The sequence below is a fragment of the Terrapene carolina genome, unplaced genomic scaffold (assembly GCF_002925995.2).
Source record: "Terrapene carolina triunguis isolate 2854851 unplaced genomic scaffold, T_m_triunguis-2.0 Scaffold833, whole genome shotgun sequence".
Classification (NCBI taxonomy): Eukaryota; Metazoa; Chordata; order Testudines; family Emydidae; genus Terrapene; species Terrapene triunguis.
The window spans coordinates 112447-132796 of record NW_020665184.1 but is presented as its reverse complement, the minus strand read 5'-3'; the positions used below and the strand labels follow the sequence as shown (position 1 = coordinate 132796).

The 20350-nt window shown below is 50.5% G+C and overlaps 1 protein-coding gene across 1 annotated transcript in view; it reads left to right on the top strand.

Annotated features, from left to right (window-relative positions):
* The window catches only part of LOC115271385 (venom factor-like), a 70857-nt gene extending 50999 nt beyond the window's left edge, over nt 1-19858 (top strand). The window contains exons 17-20 of the mRNA XM_029913697.1: nt 19-114; nt 6686-6836; nt 11941-12104; nt 19676-19858. Coding sequence (XP_029769557.1) covers nt 19-114; nt 6686-6836; nt 11941-12104; nt 19676-19858 — 594 coding nt within the window. The remainder of the gene's footprint in view (nt 1-18; nt 115-6685; nt 6837-11940; nt 12105-19675) is intronic.
* The last annotated feature ends 492 nt before the right edge of the window (nt 19859-20350 follow it).

Below are 20350 nucleotides of genomic sequence, written 5' to 3'. Positions count from 1 at the left end.
TCCTTTGCTCCCCTTTAGGGAGGGTACAAGGGTGCTGAGCCTGATGTCTCTTTAACGGCTTTTGTGCTGATTGCCTTGGAGGAGGCCAAGGACATCTGCAAGGATCAAGTCAACGTGAGTATCTCTGCACCGTAGATTCACTTCTAAGTTCATACCCAGGTTTGCCCATCTTTCCATCCCCTATGAACAGTGGCATGTGGAATTTACTGGGGAAGGAGTTAGTGGCGTTGCCAGATAGTCTTCTCTCCTCGCACACCCGTTGAGGAACTCAGGTCTTGAATGTCTGGGACGCAGCTTTCGGAGTCCTCCAACGATCTTGCAAGAGTCTGCCAGGAAAATGAGGGTATGTCTACACTACAGGATTAATCCGAATTTAGATAATTCGAATTTGGGAAACAAGTTGTATAAATTCGATTGTGCGCGGCCACACTAAGCACATTAATTCGGTTTTTAACCACATTAATTCGGTGGTGTGCGGCCACACTACCCCATTACTTTAACCACAGTAATTCGGTGGTGTGCGGCCACACTAACCCTAATTCGAATTAACAAAATCGATTTAGGCGCTACTCCGCTCGTCGAGGTGGAGTACAGAAATCGATTTTAAGTGCCCTTTAATTCGAATTAACTGGCTCTGTAGTGTGGACGGGTGAAGGGTTAATTCGGATTAACGCAGCTAAATCCGAATTAAAGTCGTAGTGTAGACCAGGCCTGAGAGAAGCTGGTCTTGGATATTTATCATATAAAAAACCAAGCAGAGGAAAACAAATTAAAATAATGTAGAGACCATCTTCATACATTGGAAAGAAGCAATGAGTCCTTATTTGGGTTTGGCTTTATGCTATGGTTTATTGGCTTCTCCATGTACAAAAGGAGAGACTATCAGAATACAAGGCTTTCAGGATTACAAGCTGGGCGGGTTTAAGTTTCCTGTTATTATATTGAGGTAGCCCCTTGGAGCCGCAGTCCATGACCAGAGATCCCGTTGTGCCAGGTACTGTACAAACACAGAACCAGAAGACAGTCTCTGCTCCAGAAAGTTTGCAATCTAAGCATGCAGGAATATTAAGCGGAACTGGACGGGTCAGGGGATCAGTTACGGGACATTGATTTACTTATTTAGGTTTTAAATAATTTTTAAAAGATGCATGTGCAATGCTCTAGCACAGTGTGGGCAAACTACGTCCTGCGGGCCGCATCCGGCCCATCAGACATTTTAATCTGGCCCTCGAGCTCCTGCCAGGGAGCAGGGTCAGGGTCTGCTCCGCACGGCTCCCGGAAGCAGTGACAAGTCCCCACTCTTGTTCCTGCATGTAGGGGCAGCCAGAAGCTCCGCACGCTGCCCTGTCCACAGGCGTCGCCCCTGCAGCTCTCTCCTGGCTGGCACTGCGTCTCCACGTAGGAGCCGGAGTGGGGACATGCTGCTGCTTACGGGAGCCGCACCTGAGCCGCCTGGCCGTGCCGCCGCCTAGGAGCTGGAGCGGGGACATGCCACTGCTTCTAGGAGCTGCTTGAGGTTAGCGCTACTCAGAGCCTGCATCCCTGCCCCCCTCCCGGAACCCAGCCCCCTGCCCCAGCCCTAACCCCCCTCATGCCCTCCGAACCCCTCGGTCCCAGCCCAGAGCATCTTCCTACACCGCAAACCTCTCATCCCCAGCCCCACCCCAGAGCCCTCAACCCACCTCCCCCCGTACCCCAACCCCCTGCCCCAGCCCAGAGCCTCCTGTACCCTGAACATCTCATTTCTGGGCCCACCCCAGAGCCCAAACCCCCAGCTGGAGCCCTCACCCCATCCCACACCCCAACCCCCAATTTAGTGAGCATTCGTGGCCCACCATACAATTTCCCATACCCAGATGTGGCCCTCAGGCCAAAAAGTTTGCCCACCCCTGCTCTAGCACCCTGCCATGTCATTAACCACACAGTTACATCCCCCAGGGTTAAAGTGATCATTTCAGTAGGACCTCAACTGGCCAGACAGCAACCGAACCTCCTTTCTACCCCTTCATCTTTAGGAGAAGCAAACCCTCAGCCCTCTCCAAGGACACTATCAAAGAGGTGTCTTTTGCAGCACGCTCAGGTCACCACATTTGAACTATTTCAGGCCAAGCTGGGGAACAACTTACAGAGTCTTGGAGCCCTTGTAGAGAACAGCCTGGCAGCTGCCCCCTCTCTTTTATAGTGAAGAGAAGCCCGCTGATTGCAGCTGTAGCAATACAGCATGAGGAGAGAGGCAATCAGCCAAAGGGTGAAGACAGAGTGGCCTAGTGGCTAGCGCACTGGACTAGGTTTCAGAAGACTTGTGTTCTCATCCCACACCTGCTGGGGGACCTCAGGCAAATAATTTTCTTGCTCTTTACCTCAGTTTCTCTTTCTGTAATATGGGGCTAACAAGACTGACCTCCTTTATAAAGCGCTTGGAGATCTGCTGAGGAGAAGTGTTATATAAGAGCTTGGTATTATTAGATCCTAGGACCCGGTAAAACCGGGACAGGGGGACGACACTACCCTCTCATCGCGCGGAGGCTTGCTTGGCCCCTACCGTTCGTGGGGCTAAACAGAAGACATCCTCCTCCAGAATTGCCTCCATCTTTCTTCTTCAGGCTTGCCAGTCCTACATTTGCTCCATATGCGCTTTGTCCTCCAGTACACTTTCTGTCCACTATTTTTTTGGCCATCCTCTTGTTTTCCACTAGTAAACGTTACTCTCAAATGCCTCCCTAACAGGATTCCCTTCACAAGCGCTGACTTTTGTTTTTCCCGGTGAGTGCTCCATCCCCGCTCTGCCCTGAGGCCCCATCCCCACTTCACCCCTTCCCCGCCCTTGCTCCACCTCTTCCTGACCCTGCTCCTCCCCATCCCTGCCAGCCCGCCGCTCCCTCTTCTCCGTCCCCTCCCCCGAGAGCTTCCCGCCAGCCGCTTGCTGATCAGTGGCCAGCTTCAGGGACATGCTAAACAGCTGATCGGCGGCTAGCCGGGGCAGAACCACTGTGCCTGGTGGGTGCTGAGCACCCCCTATTTTTTTCCATGGGTGCTTGAGTCCCAGAGCACCCACAGAGTCGGCACCTATGATTCTCTTCATCCCCTCTTTGTACATGCCGACCACATCATCTCATCCGCCTCTCTTGCAGCTTCTGTCTGATACCACAGACCAGGGCCAGATTTAGGGGCAGGCAATCCAGGCAACTGCCTTGGGTGCTGGGCTGGGGGTTGGGGCTGGGGCGATGGGCTCAGGGTGCTGTTTTTGTTGTTAGAGACAAAAGGGAAAATCGAATGTTTGAAGTAAAACGTTTCCGGCATTCCGTATGTGGATTCATTTTTCACTAACCTACTAGAATGTTCTGGACCTATAAGCTTTGTTTCTATAAGCTTAGAGGAAACAAATGTTTTTTTTTATTTGCTTATATATGGCATGAATACATACAGATTTACAGCTCCTAGCCTGCAAATGTATCATCTTATACGACAGGGATAAATCATGCATGCGAATCGTGCATCAAAGTGGTGAAATGGGCTACAAATGCAATAGAAAATAAGGTATTCAAAAATTTAACAAACAGAGAGGGGGATGCCAAAGAAACTCTGGGGCGCCATTTGGGCTAGGGACGGCCCTGCCAGAGACTTTGGTCTCACTCCTGATGACATTCTGCATGTGACTCATAGACTCATAGAATATCAGGGTTGGAAGGGACCTCAGGAGGTCATCTAGTCCAACCCTCTGCTCAAAGCAGGACCAATTCCCAACTAAATCATCCCAGCCAGGGCTCTGTCAAGCCTGACTTTAAAAACCTCTAAGGAAGGAGATTCCACCACCTCCCTAGGTAACCCATTCCAGTGCTTCACCACCCTCCTAGTGAAAAAGTTTTTCCGAATATCCAACCTAAACCTCCCCCACTGCAACTTGAGACCATTACTCCTTGTTCTGTCATCTAGTACCACCGAGAACAGTCTAAATCCATCCTCTTTGGAACCCCCTTTCAGGTAGTTGAAAACAGCTATCAAATCCCCCCTCATTCTTCTCTTCTGCAGACTAAACAATCCCAGTTCCCTCAGCCTCTCCAGGAATGTCCCCTTTCGCCGCCTTCAAATATCTCACTTCCATGCCTTCCTACCTCCTCCATCTTTCACCAGCACAAAATTCACTGTGAAATTAAATAAAGCTGGAAGCCACATGAATTCATAATGTCTTAATGTAACCCACACACCTCCTGGTGTGGTGTTCTGTCCCATCTAGTAGCACTGAGACCACTTAGAGAGTCGAAACGGTCGAAATGACAGACTGGACCTCTGCATAGAGTGCTTCCGCAGACGTGCACAGGCTGAAATTGTGGACAAACAACATCACTTGTCCCATAACCTCAGCCATACAGAATGCAATGCCATCCACAGCCTCTAAAACAACTCTGACATTATCATCAAAGGGGCTGACAAAGGAGGTGCTGTAGTCATAATGAACAGGTCAGATTATGAACAGGAGGCTTCCAGGCAACTCTCCAAGACTACATTGTACAGGCCACTATCCTCTGATCCCACTGAGGAATACCAAAAGAAACTATACCATCTGCTCAAGAAATTCCCGGCTACAGTACGGGAACAAATCTACATGGACACAACCCCAGAACTCCGACCAGGGGTATTCTATCTGCTACCCAAGATCCATAAACCCGGAAACCCTGGACGCCCCATCATCTCAGGCATTGGCACTCTTACAGCAGGATTATCTGGCTGTTTGGACTCTCTCCTCAGACCCTACACTACCAGCACTCACAGCTACCTTCGAGACACCACCGACTTCCTGAGGAAACTACAATGCATTGGTGTTCTTCCTGAAAACACCATCCTGGCCACCATGGATGTAGAAGCACTTTACACCAATATTCCACATGAGGATGGACTACAAGCTGTCAGGAACAGTATCCCTGATGAGGCCACAGCACGCCTGGTGGCTGAGCTTTGTGACTTTGTCCTCACCCACAACCACTTCAGATTTGGGGACAACTTATACCTTCAAGTCAGTGGCACTGCTATGGGTACCCGCATGGCCCCACAGTATGCCAACATTTTTATGGCTGACTTAGAAAAACGCTTCCTCAGCTCTCATCCCCTAGTGCCCCTCCTCTACTTGCGCTATATTGATGACATCTTCATCATATGGACCCACGGAAAGGAGGCCCTTGAAGAATTCCATCTGGACTTCAACAATTTCCACCCCACCATCAACCTCAGCCTGGACCAGTCCACACAAGAGATCCACTTCCTGGACACTACAGTGCAAATAAGTGATGGTCACATAAACACCACCCTATACCGGAAACCTACTGACCGCTATACGTACCTACATGCCTCCAGCTTCCATCCAAGGCACATCACACAATCCATTGTCTACAGCCAAGCCCTAAGATCCAACCGAATTTGCTCCAACCCCTCAGACAGAGACAAACACCTACAAGATCTTTATCAAGCATTCTTAAAACTACAATACCCACCTGGGGAAGTGAGGAAACAGATTGACAGAGCAAGATGGGTACCCAGAAATCACCTACTACAGGACAGGCCCAACAAGGACAATAACAGAACACCACTGGCCATCACATACAGCCCCCAGCTAAAACCTCTCCAGTGCATTATCCACGATCTACAACCTATCCTGGAAAATGATCCCTCACTCTCACAGACCTTGGGAGGCAGGCCAGTCCTCGCTTACAGACAACCCCCCAACCTGAAGCAAATACTCACCAGCAACTACACACCACACCACAGAAACACCAACCCAGGAACCAATCCCTGTACAAACCTCATTGCCTACTGTGTCCCCATATCTACTCTGGTGACACCATCAGAAGATCCAACCACATCAGCCACACCATCAAGGGCTCATTCACCTGCACATCTACTAATGTTATATATGCCATCATGTGCCTGCAATGCCCCTCTACCATGTACATTGGCCAAACCGGACAGTCCCTCCACAAAAGAATAAATGGACACAAATCGGACATCAGGAATGGTACCATACAAAAGCCAGTAAGTGAACACTTCAGTCTCCCTGGTCATTCTATTACAGATTTAAAAGTCACTATCATTGAACAAAAAAACTTCAGAAACAGACTTCAAAGAGAAACAGCAGAACTAAAATTCATTTGCAAATTTAACACCATTAATCTGGGCTTGAATAGGGACTGGGAATGGCTGGCTCATTACAGAAGCAGCTTTTCCTCTCCTGGAATTGACACCTCCTCATCTATTATTGGGAGTGGACTACATCCACACTGATCGAATTGGCCCTGTCAACACTGGTTCTCCACTTGCGAAGTAACTCCCTTCTCTCCATGTGTCAGTATATAATGCCTGCATCTGTAACTTTCACTCTATGCATCTGAAGAAGTGAGGCTTTTACCCACGAAAGCTTATGCCCAAATAAATCTGTTAGTCTTTAAGGTGCCACCAGACTCCTTGTTGTTTTTGTAGATACAGACTAACACGGCTACCCCCTGATACTTAGAGAGAGATTCATGAGTCTGCTCTAGAGCCTTAGGGCTTTTAGTTCATGCATTTAGCTCCGCAGGTCCCAGGTTTGATCCTGCCTGCCGACGACCAGCGTCTGTCGGTGTTACATTAACACCACCCAAAACCTCAGCCTAACTCACGAGTTTGATTTTCTTTTGTTTTCTTTGTCACCTCGTAGAGTTTCGAAGGCAGCATCAGCAAAGCCGCTGACTACTTAGCCCAAAGGTACCAGTCTCTAACCAGACCTTACACTGTGGCTCTTGTGTCCTGTGCCTTAGCCATGGTGGGGACACTGAACACCGAGACGACGCTCATGAGTGCTTCGACAGGTAAATGAGGGCATCTTATCAAGTACTGAAAAGATGTGGCCAAGTCAGGATGGGGTTCAGGGAAGAGAAGCAAAGGAGGTTGGAGAGGGAGTAACTTATGAGGAATGAATCACAGGCATAGATTTGTTCCTTTTGGCCAGATTTGAGCTTTTAGAGTCTGTCTGGGCAAAAATCACATTGGGGAAGAAAGCTACTAGAGCCTCCCTTGGGATAGTGCTTGGGGTGTGCTACAGACCGCCGGGATCCGACTTGGATATGGATAGAGACCTCTTTAATGCTTTTAATGAAGTAAATACTAATGGGAATTGTGTGATCATGGGAGACTTTAACTTCCCAGATATAGACTGGAGGACAAGTGCTAGTAGTAATAATAGGGCTCAGATTTTCCTGGATGCGATAGCTGATGGATTCCTTCACCAAGTAGTTGCTGAACCAACAAGAGGGGATGCCATTTTAGATTTGGTTTTGGTGAGTAGTGAGGACCTCATAGAAGAAATGGTTGTAGGGGACAACCTTGGTTCGAGTGATCATGAGCTCATTCAGTTCAAACTAAATGGAAGGATAAACAAAAATAGATCTGTGACTAGGGTTTTTGATTTCAAAAGGGCTAACTTAAAAAAAATAAGGAAATTAGTTAGGGAAGTGGATTGGACTGAAGAACTTGTGGATCTAAAGGTGGAGGAGGCCGGGATTTACTTCAAGTCAAGGTAGCAGAAACTATCAGAAGCCTGCATCCCAAGAAAGGGGAAAAAACTCATAGGCAGGAGTTGTAGACCAAGCTGGATGAGCAAGTATCTCAGAGACGTGATTAAGAAAAAGCAGAAAGCCTACATGGAGTGGAAGATGAGAGGGATCAGCAAGGAAAGCTACTTTATTGAGGTCAGAACATGTAGGGATAAAGTGAGAAAGGCCAAAAGCCATGTAGAGTTGGACCTTGCAAAGGGAATTAAAACCAATAGTAAAAGGTTCTATAGCCATATAAATAGGAAGAAAACAAAGAAAGAAGAAGTGGGACCGCTAAACACTGAGGATAGAGTGGAGGTTAAGGATAATCTAGGCATGGCCCAATATCTAAACAAATACTTTGCCTCAGTCTTTAATGAGGCTAATCAGGAGCTTAGGGATAATGGTAGGATGACAAATGGGAATGAGGATATGGAGATAGATATTACCACAGCCAAACTCGAACAGCTTAATGGGACTAAATTGGGGGGAAAAAAGTGATCTGGGTAACTACAGGCCTGTTGGTTTGACATCTGTAGTATGCAAGGTCTTGGAAAAATTTTTGAAGGAGAAAGTAGTTAAGGACATTATGGTCAATGGTAATTGGGACAAAATACAATATGGTTTTACAAAAGGTAGATCGTGCCAAACCAACCTGATCTCCTTCTTTGAGAAGGTAACAGATTTTTTAGACAAAGGAAACACAGTGGATCTAATTTACCTCAATTTCAGTAAGGCATTTGATACAGTTCCACATGGGGAATTATTAGCTAAATTGGAAAAGATGGGGATCAATATGAAAATTGAAAGGTGGATAAGGAATTGGTTAAAGGGGAGACTACAATGGGTCATACTGAAAAGTGAACTGTCAGGCTGGAAGGAGGTTACTAGTGGAGTTCCTCAGGGATCGGTTTTGGGACCAATCTTATTTAATCTTTTTATTACTGACCTTGGCACAAAAAGTGTGCTAATAAAGTTTGCGAATGACATGAAGCTGGGAGGTATTGCCAATACAGAGAAGGACAGGGATATCATACAGGAAGATCTGAATGACCTTGTAAACTGGAGTAATAGTAATAGGATGAAATTTAATAGTGAAAAGTGCAAGGTCATGCATTTAGGGATTAATAACAAGAATTTTTGTTATAAACTGGGGACGCATCACTTGGAAGTAACAGAGGAGGAGAAGGACCTCGGAGTATTGGTTGATCACAGGATGACTATGAGCCGCCAATGTGATATGGCTGTGAAAAAAGCTAATGCGGTCTTGGGATGCATCAGGCGAGGTATTTCCAGTAGAGATAAGGAGGTGTTAGTACCATTATACAAGGCACTGGTGAGACCTCATCTGGAATATTGTGTGCAGTTCTGGTCTCCCATGTTTAAGAAGGATGAATTCAAACTGGAACAGATACACAGAAGGGCTACTAGGATGATTTGAGGAATGGAAAACCTGTCTTATGAAAGGAGACTCAAAGAGCTTGGCTTGTTTAGCCCAACCAAAAGAAGGCTGAGGGGAGATATGATTGCTCTATATAAATACATCAGAGGGATAAATACCAAGGAGGGAGAGGAATTATTTAACCTCAGTACCAATGTGGACACAAGAACAAGTGGATATAAACTGGCCATCAGGAAGTTTAGACTTGAAATTAGATGAAGGTTTCTAACCATCAGAGGAGTGAAGTTCTGGAACAGCCTTCCAAGGGGAGCAGTGGGGTCAAAAGACATATCTGGCTTCAAGACTAAGCTTGATAAGTTTATGGAAGGGATGGTATGATGGGATGGCCTAATTTTGGCAATTAATTGATCTTTGACTATTAGCGGTAAATATGCCCAATGGCCTGTGATGGGACACTAGATAGGGTGGGATCTGAGTTACTACAGAGAATTCTTTCCTGGGTGTCTGGCTGGTGAGTCTTGCCCACAAGCTCAGGGTTTAGCTGATCGCCATATTTGGGGTCGGGAAGGAATTTTCTTCCAGGGCAGATTGGCAGCGGCCCTGGGGGGTTTTCACCTTCCTCTGCAGCGTGGGGCACTGATCACTTGCTGGAGGATTCTCTGCACCACAAGTTGAGGACTTCAATAGCTCAGATATAGGTCAGGGGTTTGTTACAGGCGTGGCTAGGTGAGATTCTGTGGCCTGCGTTGTGCAGGAGATCAGACTAGAAGATCATAATGGTCCCTTCTGACCTTAAAGTCTATGAATCTATGAGCTTGATTGGGCTGGGTGTAAATCTAGAGTAACTCTCCTGGGTTGAGTGGAGTTACTCCAGATTTACACCCATGTGTCTGAGCTCTGGATGTGGCAGAGATATATGGTATTACTTGTCCTCAGGAGGAATCGGAGAGCCCTGTACGTATATCTAAAGCAGGGGTCTCAAACTCAATTTACCCTATGGCCAGTGCCAGTCCTCAAATCCTCCCAGTGGGCCAATAATGTCACTCATGCCGCCCAGAACCCGCCCCCCAAAACTCCACCCCTACCTGCCTAAGGGTCTGGGAGGGAGTTTGGGTGGGGGAGGAGGTCTAGGGTAGGGGATTGGGGTGCAGGCTCCAGGAGGGAGTTTGAGTGGGGGAGGGGGTCTGGGGTGCAAGCTCTGGGATGGAGTTTGGGTGCTGGATGCAGGCTCTGGGCTGGGGCAAGGGGTAGGGATGCAGGAGGAGGGGGTGGGGTTGCAGACTCTGGGAGGGAGGAGGGGGAGGGGGAGGGGTGCAGGCTCTCTGAGGGAGTTTGGGAGCGGGAGGTGGTATGTGGGGAGGGGGTGAAGGCTCTGTGAGGGAGTTTGGGGGTGAGAAGGGGTGTGTGGGAATGGGGGTCAGGCTCTGTGAGGGAGTTTGGGGGTGGGAGGGGGTATGTGAGGAGGGGTGCAGGCTCTGTGAGGGAGTTTGGGGGTGGGAAGGGGTGTGTGGGAACAGGGTTCAGGCTCTGAGGGAGTTTGGGGGTGGGAAGGGTATGTGGGGAGGGGTGCAGGCTCTGTGAGGGAGTTTGGGAGCAGGAGGGGGTATGTGGGGAGGGGGTGCAGGCTCTGTGAGAAAGTTTGGGGGCTGGGGGTGTGTGGGAAGGGGGTGCAGGCTCTGTGAGGGAGTTCGGGGGTGGGAAGAGTATGTGGGGAGGAGTGCAGGCTCTGTGAGGGAGTTTGGAGGTGAGAGGGGTGTGTGGGAAGGGGGTGCAGGCTCTGGGAGAGAGTTTGGGGGCTGGAGGGGGGTGGGAAAGGGGTGGGGGTGTAGGCTCTGGGAGGGGGTCGGGGGGTGCGGTGCTTACCTGGGGCTCCAAGGCATAGAGGGCCGGGGAGCCTCTGCACGCTGCTGCTCCCAGGCACCACCCCCACAGCTTCCCATTAGATGCAGGGGTGCTCGGGGCCGGCAGACACATGGAGCGAGTAGGCAGACACCGCTCAGCTCCGCTGCGCTGCTGGGCCCCCAGACCATTTTAAATCACCCGGGGGAGGGGAGCGCCCGGGGGCGGCAGGTGGGGCCAAGGGAAAAACCCAGCCCCAAAACTGCTGCAGTCCCGCGTGCCACATTGGGGAGGTTCACGGGATGCAGATGGCCCGCGGGCCGCGAGTTTGAGACCCCTGATTTAAAGGATGTAAAACCCGAAATGAAAGAGAGAGAAAAGTGTGGGTCAAGAGGATGTAACTGGATGAAACTGAGGAAAGGGGAATTTCAGAGGATATAGAACAATATTACTCACCAGGAAAATGGAGTTTGCCCCATTGTTTGGGATAGTTAAAACAGGGCAGGACAAAGCTGTTGTCTAGATATAACAATGTTATGTTGAAAAGTGCCAGGTGGGTCTTTGATCCCAAAACGGTCACAGACCTTGGCCGTGTCTACAATGCAGGGACTAGAGCGGCACAACTACGGTGCTGTAGCTATGCCGGTATCACCCCCTATTGTAGATGCAGACTGCACCCATGGAAGGGGTTTTCCATCTCTGTAGGGAGTCCACACCCATGGTCAACGGTAGCTAGGTCAACTGAAGCATTTTTCCATTGACTTAGCTGTGTCTGCACTAGGGGTTAGTTTGGCATAGCTATGAGCGCTCCGGAAGGGTGTGTGTGTGTGTGTAGATTTTTCACATGCCCTGAGTGACACAGCTATGACGACCTAAGTTTTAAGTGCAGACCAGGCCCTTGTTCAAGTTAATGGGTGTGCCAGACACTCTTTCAGACTCAGTGAAAGGAGCAATCAAGACTCTTTCTGTAGTAGATAGCTGCTCGGCCCAAAAGGGGCAACAATCAGTTTGACTTACCGATCCTCTATGCGGAAAGTTGGGGAAGGAGTCAGGTGATGGTATGGTCCAGTCAGATCTGCTCAGAATGAGTGGATGTCCTTGGGAAGAGTCCTTTAGCTCGCCTTCTTTGATGCTGCCTAGAGGGAAATCGCTGGGAAGAGCTGAACGCCCGCACCTTCAACATTGAGGGCACCTCGTACGCCTTGCTGGCCTTGCTGAAAATGAAGAAGTATGAGTTGACTGGTCCCATAGTCAGATGGCTGAGAGAGCAGAACTACTATGGCGGGGGATATGGATCTACCCAAGTGAGTATGATCCTTATAATCCTGGGTATCCTTCCAAGACTGTTTTTTGTGGACAGGTCTCCCATCGGAAGGGATGGGATTCCGATCACTTGAGTCATTGTAGAAAGCCCTGGAGAATGCCCAGAAGAGAACAATTCCTTGTTAGCAAGGGAGGTTTAGGTTGGACATTAGGAAAAAGTTCCTAACTGTCCGGGTGGTTAAACACTGGAATAAATTGCCCAGGGAGGTTGTGGAATCTCCATCTCTGGAGATATTTAAGAGTAGGTTAGATAAATGTCTATCAGGGATGGTCTAGACAGTATTTGGTCCTGCCATGAGGGCAGGGGACTGGACTCGATGACCTCTTGAGGTTCCTTTCAGTCCTAGAATCTATGAATCTATGAATCCTGCATTGCCTGGGAGATGGGCAACGTGACCTATCAGGTCTTTGCCATTGTTAACCTAAGGCGGAGACCAGCATAGGAGCATGACTGAATCTTCTCACTAGAGGCTGCATCCTGCCAAGGTGATGGGTGTGAGCACATGCTTCAGTTTAAGACAGCGCGTTGTCCCGAGGAGTCAATGGGCCTTCTCTTCCCATGGGCAGAAACACACGCACATCTGGATTCATTCTGGCATTTGTTTGTTGTTTGGCCATTGGTCTGGAGACAGGGTACCAGGCGTGTAGGACCAACGGTCTGAGTCCATATGACAAAGCCATGGTGGATCATGACTAATCTGAATAAATTTGGGTTTAATCCATCTCTGAGTAGAACTGTAAACTTATTATTTTTGGATTTTTTTTAAACTGTTCTTATACAAGGCACTGGAGAGGATAAAAGCCCTACTGCTAGTGACAGCTAAATAAAGATCACTATGGAGTGTCCTCAGATATCCCTCCCTTCTCTGGAGTACGGGGGCCACTAGGAACTATAGGGTCTGTCTGTGTCCAGCAGCCTCAGTAGAGAAACCCCTTTACATTCCTTGCTACTGAGTCTTGTCTTTTCTCTACCTAAATGGATGCTACAAGCTCTGCTGGGAGTGGTCTATATTTTTGGACTCACGGGCCATGTGTTCTATCCCTAACACTGTGCTGTGTGTGGCATAGATGTCTGTATATATGTAACCTACACACCTCCTGGGTGTGGTGCCTGTCCCCTCCAGTGGCACCGAGACCACTTAGAGAGAGAGATTAATGTATCTGCTACAGCCTTAGCTAAGGGACACAGGGCTTTTAGGTTATGCAGTAGAGGCTCATACTTTTAGCAAGAGGTCCTGTGTTTGAGTCTCGGACAAGCCCCCACTTGTAATACCAATAGACCCTGGTCGTCGGTGGGTGGGATCGAACTTGGGACCTTTGGAGCTAAATGCATGAGCCTCTCCTGTATGAGCTAAAAGCCACATGGCCCTTAGCTAAGGCTGTAGCACACTCATTAATCTCTCTCACTAAGTGGTCTCGGTGCCACTAGAGGGGACAGAGCACCACACCCTGTGGAGGTGTGTGGGTTACATATACATAGAAGGAGCCACTATCTTGTTGCGCTGTGTCCAGCTGACAATTGGCCCCTGTTAATAGCTAAGGGCAGTGGGAAGCTAATTGACCATGCACGATTTATTTATTGACCATGGGTTCTATTCCTGGCTTGGCCACTGGCTTCCTGAGTGACCCTGGGAAAGTTACTTCCCTGCCCTGTGCCTCCGTTTCCCCAGCTGCAAAATGTGGATAAAGATATTGTACTGCTTTGTAAAGTGCTTGGAGATCTACTGATGAAACACACGACAGAGGAGCCAGGTAATATTATTATATAACCCTTTGCCTGCGTGACACCCAGTGGAACCCTGGTGTTCTTCTTCGAGTGCTTGTTCATGTCGATTCCAATCAGGTGTGTGCGCGTGCACGTTGGCCGGAATATTTTTCCCTTAGCAGCATCCATCGGGTCAGCCTGGGTGCCCCCTGGAGTCGCACCCTCATGGCGCCTAATATATAGCCCTGCTGACCAGCCACCCCTTCAGTTCCTTCTTACTGCCAGTGACGGTGGCTGGAACTTCCCTTAGCTCTTGCTCAGCAAGTTTCTTCTCTATTCCATTGTATATAGTTAGTTCTTAGTGTTGTTTGAGTTAATAGTTTAGTATAGTACAGTGTTTATTGGGGTTCCCCCCCCACTCCGGCCCCGGCACCATGATATGCCGCGGTCCCCGGGTTTCAAGAACTGTGTGGCCTGCATCAAGCGCATGCAGAAAAGTGACCCGCACCCATCATGTCTACGGTGCCTGGGGGATACCCATCAGAAAGATTGTTGTAATATCTGCCGCGAGTTCTGTCAGAGAACATTTAAAGAAAGGGAACAGCAGCTCAAGGTGATCTTCATGGAGGCAGCCCTATGCCCCCACTCTGACCCGGGCTCGAGAGACCCGACCCCTACGGCGTCATCCTCAACGCGGAGCGCCCCAGCGCCGTCAGCGAGTTCGGCACCAAGGAAGGACTCCTCCAGGGACATTCGGCACCGCCATGGCTCCTCACGGGGCCTATCTGACAGTAGGAATCGCTCCCACTTGCCGGTGCCTCAAAAGAAGAAAAAGCTGGACGACCGTTCTCCTCCAGCTAAGGCAGGAGATGTCCGACCCCAGGCGGGCCACTCCTCAGCATCTCCTTCTGGGGCCGTGTCGACTCCTGCCCAGGTGCGGCAGTCGAGTCCGGCCCCATCTCGATCACCGGCGCCTACGCAGCAGCTGCAGCTCCCGTCCACGCCAGAAGCGTACCAGGCTGCTTGGCACTTCGTCCACCTGACGGCACCGTTCTCGCCTGCCAGGGAGGAACCCTCAGCACCGACATAACTGCATCCTCCAGTGCACTCTAAAGGGAAGCTGGCTATGATGTCGAGGTGCTCCCCTTTGCCTTGTCCATCGGCGCCTACCCGCTCCAACAGAGAGCCTTACTGCTCCTCAAGCTCTTGACATTCGAGGCACCGAGGATCAGCTCCTCCGTGGTCTTCAGTGTCTGAGACCTTGGAGTCGGAGTCTGACTCCTATTGCTCGGGTAGGAGCAGAAGTCGTAGAGTGAGGTTGGGTAGAGACAGAAGAGAGCATCAGGCGTGGCCTCCATAGTGGCAGAACCCGCCTCAGTGGCCCTTCTGGACCCCCTGGGCTTTTCACCAGAGCCAGGGAGGAACCCAGGGCCCACGCTCAGCAACATCTTCACCACTTTCGTACCACCTTCCGCGGCGCATCTGCCCTTTGCCTCCAGCCCAGTTGTTGACTCCGGCACCGTGCTCAGCTCCGACTTCGGCACCGGCCTTCACGGCGTCGATGCACCCGTCTCCCACGCCTGCACCATTGTTGATGTCGACCTCGATGCAGACACCTACGGCCCCAGTACCAATGTCGGCACCGGGCCCCCCTGCCACCCACTGCCAAATGCAATGAGTGGCAGTATTTCATGTCATCCAGAGGCTTTGAGCATCTGTATTCCCATCCGCCTCCGGACTTGTTGGTGGTCGAGGCGGCTAACCAGTGGGAGAGACAGGGTTTCCAAGGTCCTTCCCCAAAGAACAGGGACGCTAAATGCCTAGACCTCATGGGTAGAAAGGTCTACTCGACTGGTGGTTTGCAGCGCCGTATTGCTAACAAACAGGCCATTGTGAGCAGGTACTCTTATAACACCTGTGCAGCAATGGCGAAGTTCACGGAGCTCATCCCTTCGGATTCCCAATTGGAGTTCACCGCCTTGGTGGAAGAAGGGAAATTAGTCTCCTGGTCCTCCTTGCAGGCAGCTTTAGATGCTGCACATGCTGCCACTAGAGTGATGGCGACAGGGGTGGCTATGCAGTGGGGGGGGCTGACTGCAAGTCTCAGGGTTACCCTACGAGGTCCAGCAAACCATTCAGGACCTTCCGTTTGAGGGTGAGACTGTTTTCAGAGAAGACGGACAAATGGCTCCACAGCCTAAAAGATTCCCGAGCCACCCTCAGATCCTTGGGCTTGCATACCCCTGCCACACAGTGGAGACACTTCCGCCCGCAACCTCCTAAAAGGTTCCAGCAGCAGAACCGCCAGGACAATTATCGGAGGAGGAACCGGAGTGGCAGGAGGAGGCAACATCCCTCTGCTAATCAAGGCTCTGGCCAGCCCAAACCGCCCTCTGGCCCTAAACCGGCCTTTTGAGGGTGTGATCAAGGACGGCGTTCCAGACCAGAGACTGGATCTACCCCGCCTTACATTTTCCTCACGACTATCCCCTTTCCACTGTGCATGGTCCCATATCACGTCGGTCTGCTCCGCATGGTAGAGAGGGGATACTCCATCCAGTTCTGTGCCCTCCTGCCTTCCCACTTCCCTTCCCCGTTCCTCTTCAGGGACCCTTCTCACGAGCAACTTCTCATTCAGGAGGTGCAGTTGCTCCTAGCACAAGGGGCGGTGGAGGAGGTTCCACTGGAACACAGGGGCGAGGGTTTCTATTCCCACTATTTCCTAATACCGAAGGCCAAAGGTGGCCTTAGGCCTATCCTGGACCTGCGTGACCTCAATAAGTTTGTGAGGAAACTCAGGGTCCCCATGGTCTCCCTGGCCTCCATCATCCCTTCACTGAATCCAGCAGACTAGTATGCTGCCCTCGACTTGAAGGACGCATATTTTCATATAACAATCACGCACAACCCCAGAAAGTTCCTCAGGTTTCTGGTCAATGGTTCCCATTACTAATTTACTGTCCTCCCGTTCGGCCTGTCATCAGCACCTCGAGTATTCACCAAGTGCATGGCAGTCGTCGCCACCTTTCTGCGGAGACAACAGGTACAAGTGTTTCCGTACCTCGAGGGCTGGCTGGTCAAAGGCCGCTCCAGGGCTCAGGTGGAAGCTCAGGTGGCATTTATCAGAGCCACCTTCGACAATCTGGGCCTGTTACTGAACGAAGCCAAATCGACTCTGTCCCCAGTCCAGAGGATAGAGTTCATGGGGCGGTACTGGACTCAACCCAAGCCAGAGCATTCCTCCTGCAGGTGAGATTCCAGGCCCTCAACACCATGATCCAGGGACTCATGCAGTTCCCCACCACCACCGCGAGAAATTGCCTGAAGCTTCTCGGGCACATGGCAGCCTGTTCGTACGTGGTACAACACGCCAGACTCAGGCTTTGGCCGCTTCAGTCGTGGCTTGTGTCAGTGTACAGACCTGCCAGGGACAGCTTGGACCGGATCGTGACCCTGCCTCGCCCTATCCTCGACTCGCTCCAGTGGTGGACGGACGTTCAGCAGGTGTGCTCAGGAGTTCCCTTCGCTGCCCCACAGCCATCCCTAGTGCTGGTGACGGACACGTCAGATTTGGGATGGGGAGCTCATCTGGGGGACCACAGGACTCAGGGCCTCTGGTCGCAGACAGATCTGGGTCTTCATATCAATGTCAGGGAGCTCAGAGTAGTGCACCTAGTGTGTCAGTCATTCCGCCCTTATCTAACCGGTCGATGTGTATCGGTCATGATGGACAATATGACTGCGACGTTCTATATCAACAAACAGGGGGGTGCACGCTCCTCTCCCCTGTGCCAGGAAGCCGTCAGGCTATGGGACTTTTGTATAGAACACTCAGTCAATCTACAGACGTCGTACCTTCCCGGGGTCCAGAACGAGCTGGCAGACCACCTCAGCAGGTCGTTCCACAGCCACGAGTGGTCCCTTCGCCCGGACGTCGCATGTTTGCTCTTCCAGAGGTGGGGCTGTCCCCTGATCCATCTTGTCACCCCGTGATGCAACAGGAAGTGTCAGCAGTTCTGCTCCTTCCAGAATCACGTTTGGGTTCCACAGCGGACACGTTCCTCTTCCATTGTGGGGGACCTCTTCTATACGCCTTGCTGCCTATACCGCTCATCCACAAGGTCCTGCTCAAGATCCGCAGAGACTGGGCTTGGGTCATTCTCTTAGCACCGGCCTGGCCCCGTCAGCATTGGTACATGTCTCTCCTAGACATGTCCGTGGGAGCCCCGATTACCTTGCTGCTCTTCCCGGACCTTCTCACTCGGGATCACGGGTGTCTCCAACACCTGAACCTGCAGTCGCTCCATCTCACAGCATGGAGGCTCCATGGCTGAATCTGTTCAAGCTTTCCTGTTCAGAACAAGTCAGACAGGTCCTTCTCGGCGTAGGAAACCCTCCACTCCACGTACCTGGCCAAGTGGAAGAGATTTTCAATCTGGTCAGCACAGTGCATCTTGCCCCCGGCACTAGCCTCAGTGCCCCACATTTTGGATTATCTTCTCCACTTGAAGCAGGAGGGTCTCTCCTTGTCTTCTATAAGAGTGCACCTGGCTGCCATCTCAGCTTTCCATCCGAGGGTACAGGGCTGTTCAGTTTTCGCTAACCCTCTGGTCAGCCACTTCCTGAAGGGCCTCGACAGGTTGTACCTGCACGTCTGCCAACCGGTTCCTGCTTGGGACCTCAACTTGGTCCTCTCTAGGCTCATGGGGCATCCCTTTAAGCCTTTAGCAACATGCGCCCTGCTCTACCTTTCTTAGAAGGTCGCGTTCCTGGTGGTGATAACTTCAGCCCAGAGGGTGTCTGAACTCAGGGCCCTAACATCGGAGCTGCCCTACACCGTATTTGATAAGGACAAGGTTCAGCTCAGGCCCAAACCGGCCTTCCTCCAGAATGTTGTGTCACAGTTCCACATCAACCTGGACAGTTTCCTCCCAGTTTTCTACCCTAAACTTATTTGAGTAATAGGGAGCAGAGGCTCCACACTCTAGACGTCTGCAGAGCGCTGGCCTTTTACATCGAGAGGACAAAACCATTCAGGAAGTCGGTACAGCTCTTGTGGCAGTAGGGGACAGGATGAAGGGTCAGCCGATTTCGACCCAGTGCATTTCATCATGGATTGTGGCCTGCATTACTGAGTGCTACAATCTAGCAGGGATCCCAGCGCCACCGATAACGGCGCACTCTACAAGGGCGCAAGCTTCATCAACAGCATTCCTGGCTCAAGTCCCCACCCAGGAAATCTGCAGGGCGGCAATGTGGCCACCCATACACATTTTCGCTGCACATTATGCGATTACTAGGTAGGCCAGAGACAATGCGGCCTTTCGTAGAGCAGTACTCCAATCAGTGGACAGCTCCGACCCAACCTCCTAGATTTGGCTTGGGATTCACCTGATTGGAATCGACATGAACAAGTACTCAAAGAAAAAACGGTTACTCACCTTTTGTAACTGTTGTTCTTTGAGATGTGTTGTTCATGTCCATTCCAATACCCACCCTCCTGCCCCTCTGTCAGAGTAGCCAGCAAGAAGGAACTGAAGGGGTGGCTGGTCAGCAGAGTTATATATTAGGTGCCATGAGGGCGCGACTTCAAGGGGCACCCAGGCAGACCCAACGGATGCTGCTAAGGGAAAAATCTTCCGGCCAATGTATACATGCGTGCGCACACAATTGGAATGGACATGAACAACACATCTCGAAGAACAACAGTTACGAAAGGTGAGTAACTGTTTTTTTTTCTTTCATTGTACTTTTGGTTCCCCTTCATTAAAAAGTCAATTTAGAAGCTGTCAGATGTTCAGAGCATAAGACAATATGGTGTAACCCTCTTGTCTTCTGGTGTTCTAGGCTACCATCATGGTGTTCCAGGCTCTTGCGCAGTACCAGATAGACATTCCGCAGCACAAAGACTTGAATTTGAATGTTACTATTCTCCTGCCGCGCCGTGCTAATCCAATAAAGTACAGCATCTTAAATCACAACGCTCTGGTGGCCCGAACAGCAGAGGTATCATCCTTTCTGTGTGATTAGTAGAGACCACTGATTATAGAGAAAGGGGATTTGACTAGAACCTCCTATCCAAACCCTTTTGGGAGGGGGAGGGGAATTCATATTCCTGGCACCAGATCCAAATGCATCCACACTTTTGACTCAGATTTTTAAGACCAGAAGAGACCATTATGATCATCTCATCTGACCTTCGGCATGACACAGTCCAGAGAATCTCACCTACTAATTTCGGCATCAAGCCCATAATTTCTAGCTGAGCTGTGAGATGTCTCTTAGATAGATATTCAGTGTTGACTTAAAGTCTTCAAGTGATGGAGAATCCACCACATCCTGTCAGGCTCTAGGTTCTAGGCGGTCAGGTCTGGTGGTTGGAGCTGGCTGTAGAGTCGGTACTGGGCCAAGGGCAATGCTGAAATCAGGGTCTGGGAACAGGCTGTGGGTCAGAATCCACAGACAAGCCAAGTCAGGATTGAAGTAAGAGTCTGGATGCAGGCCAACGGTCAAAGCCAGGTT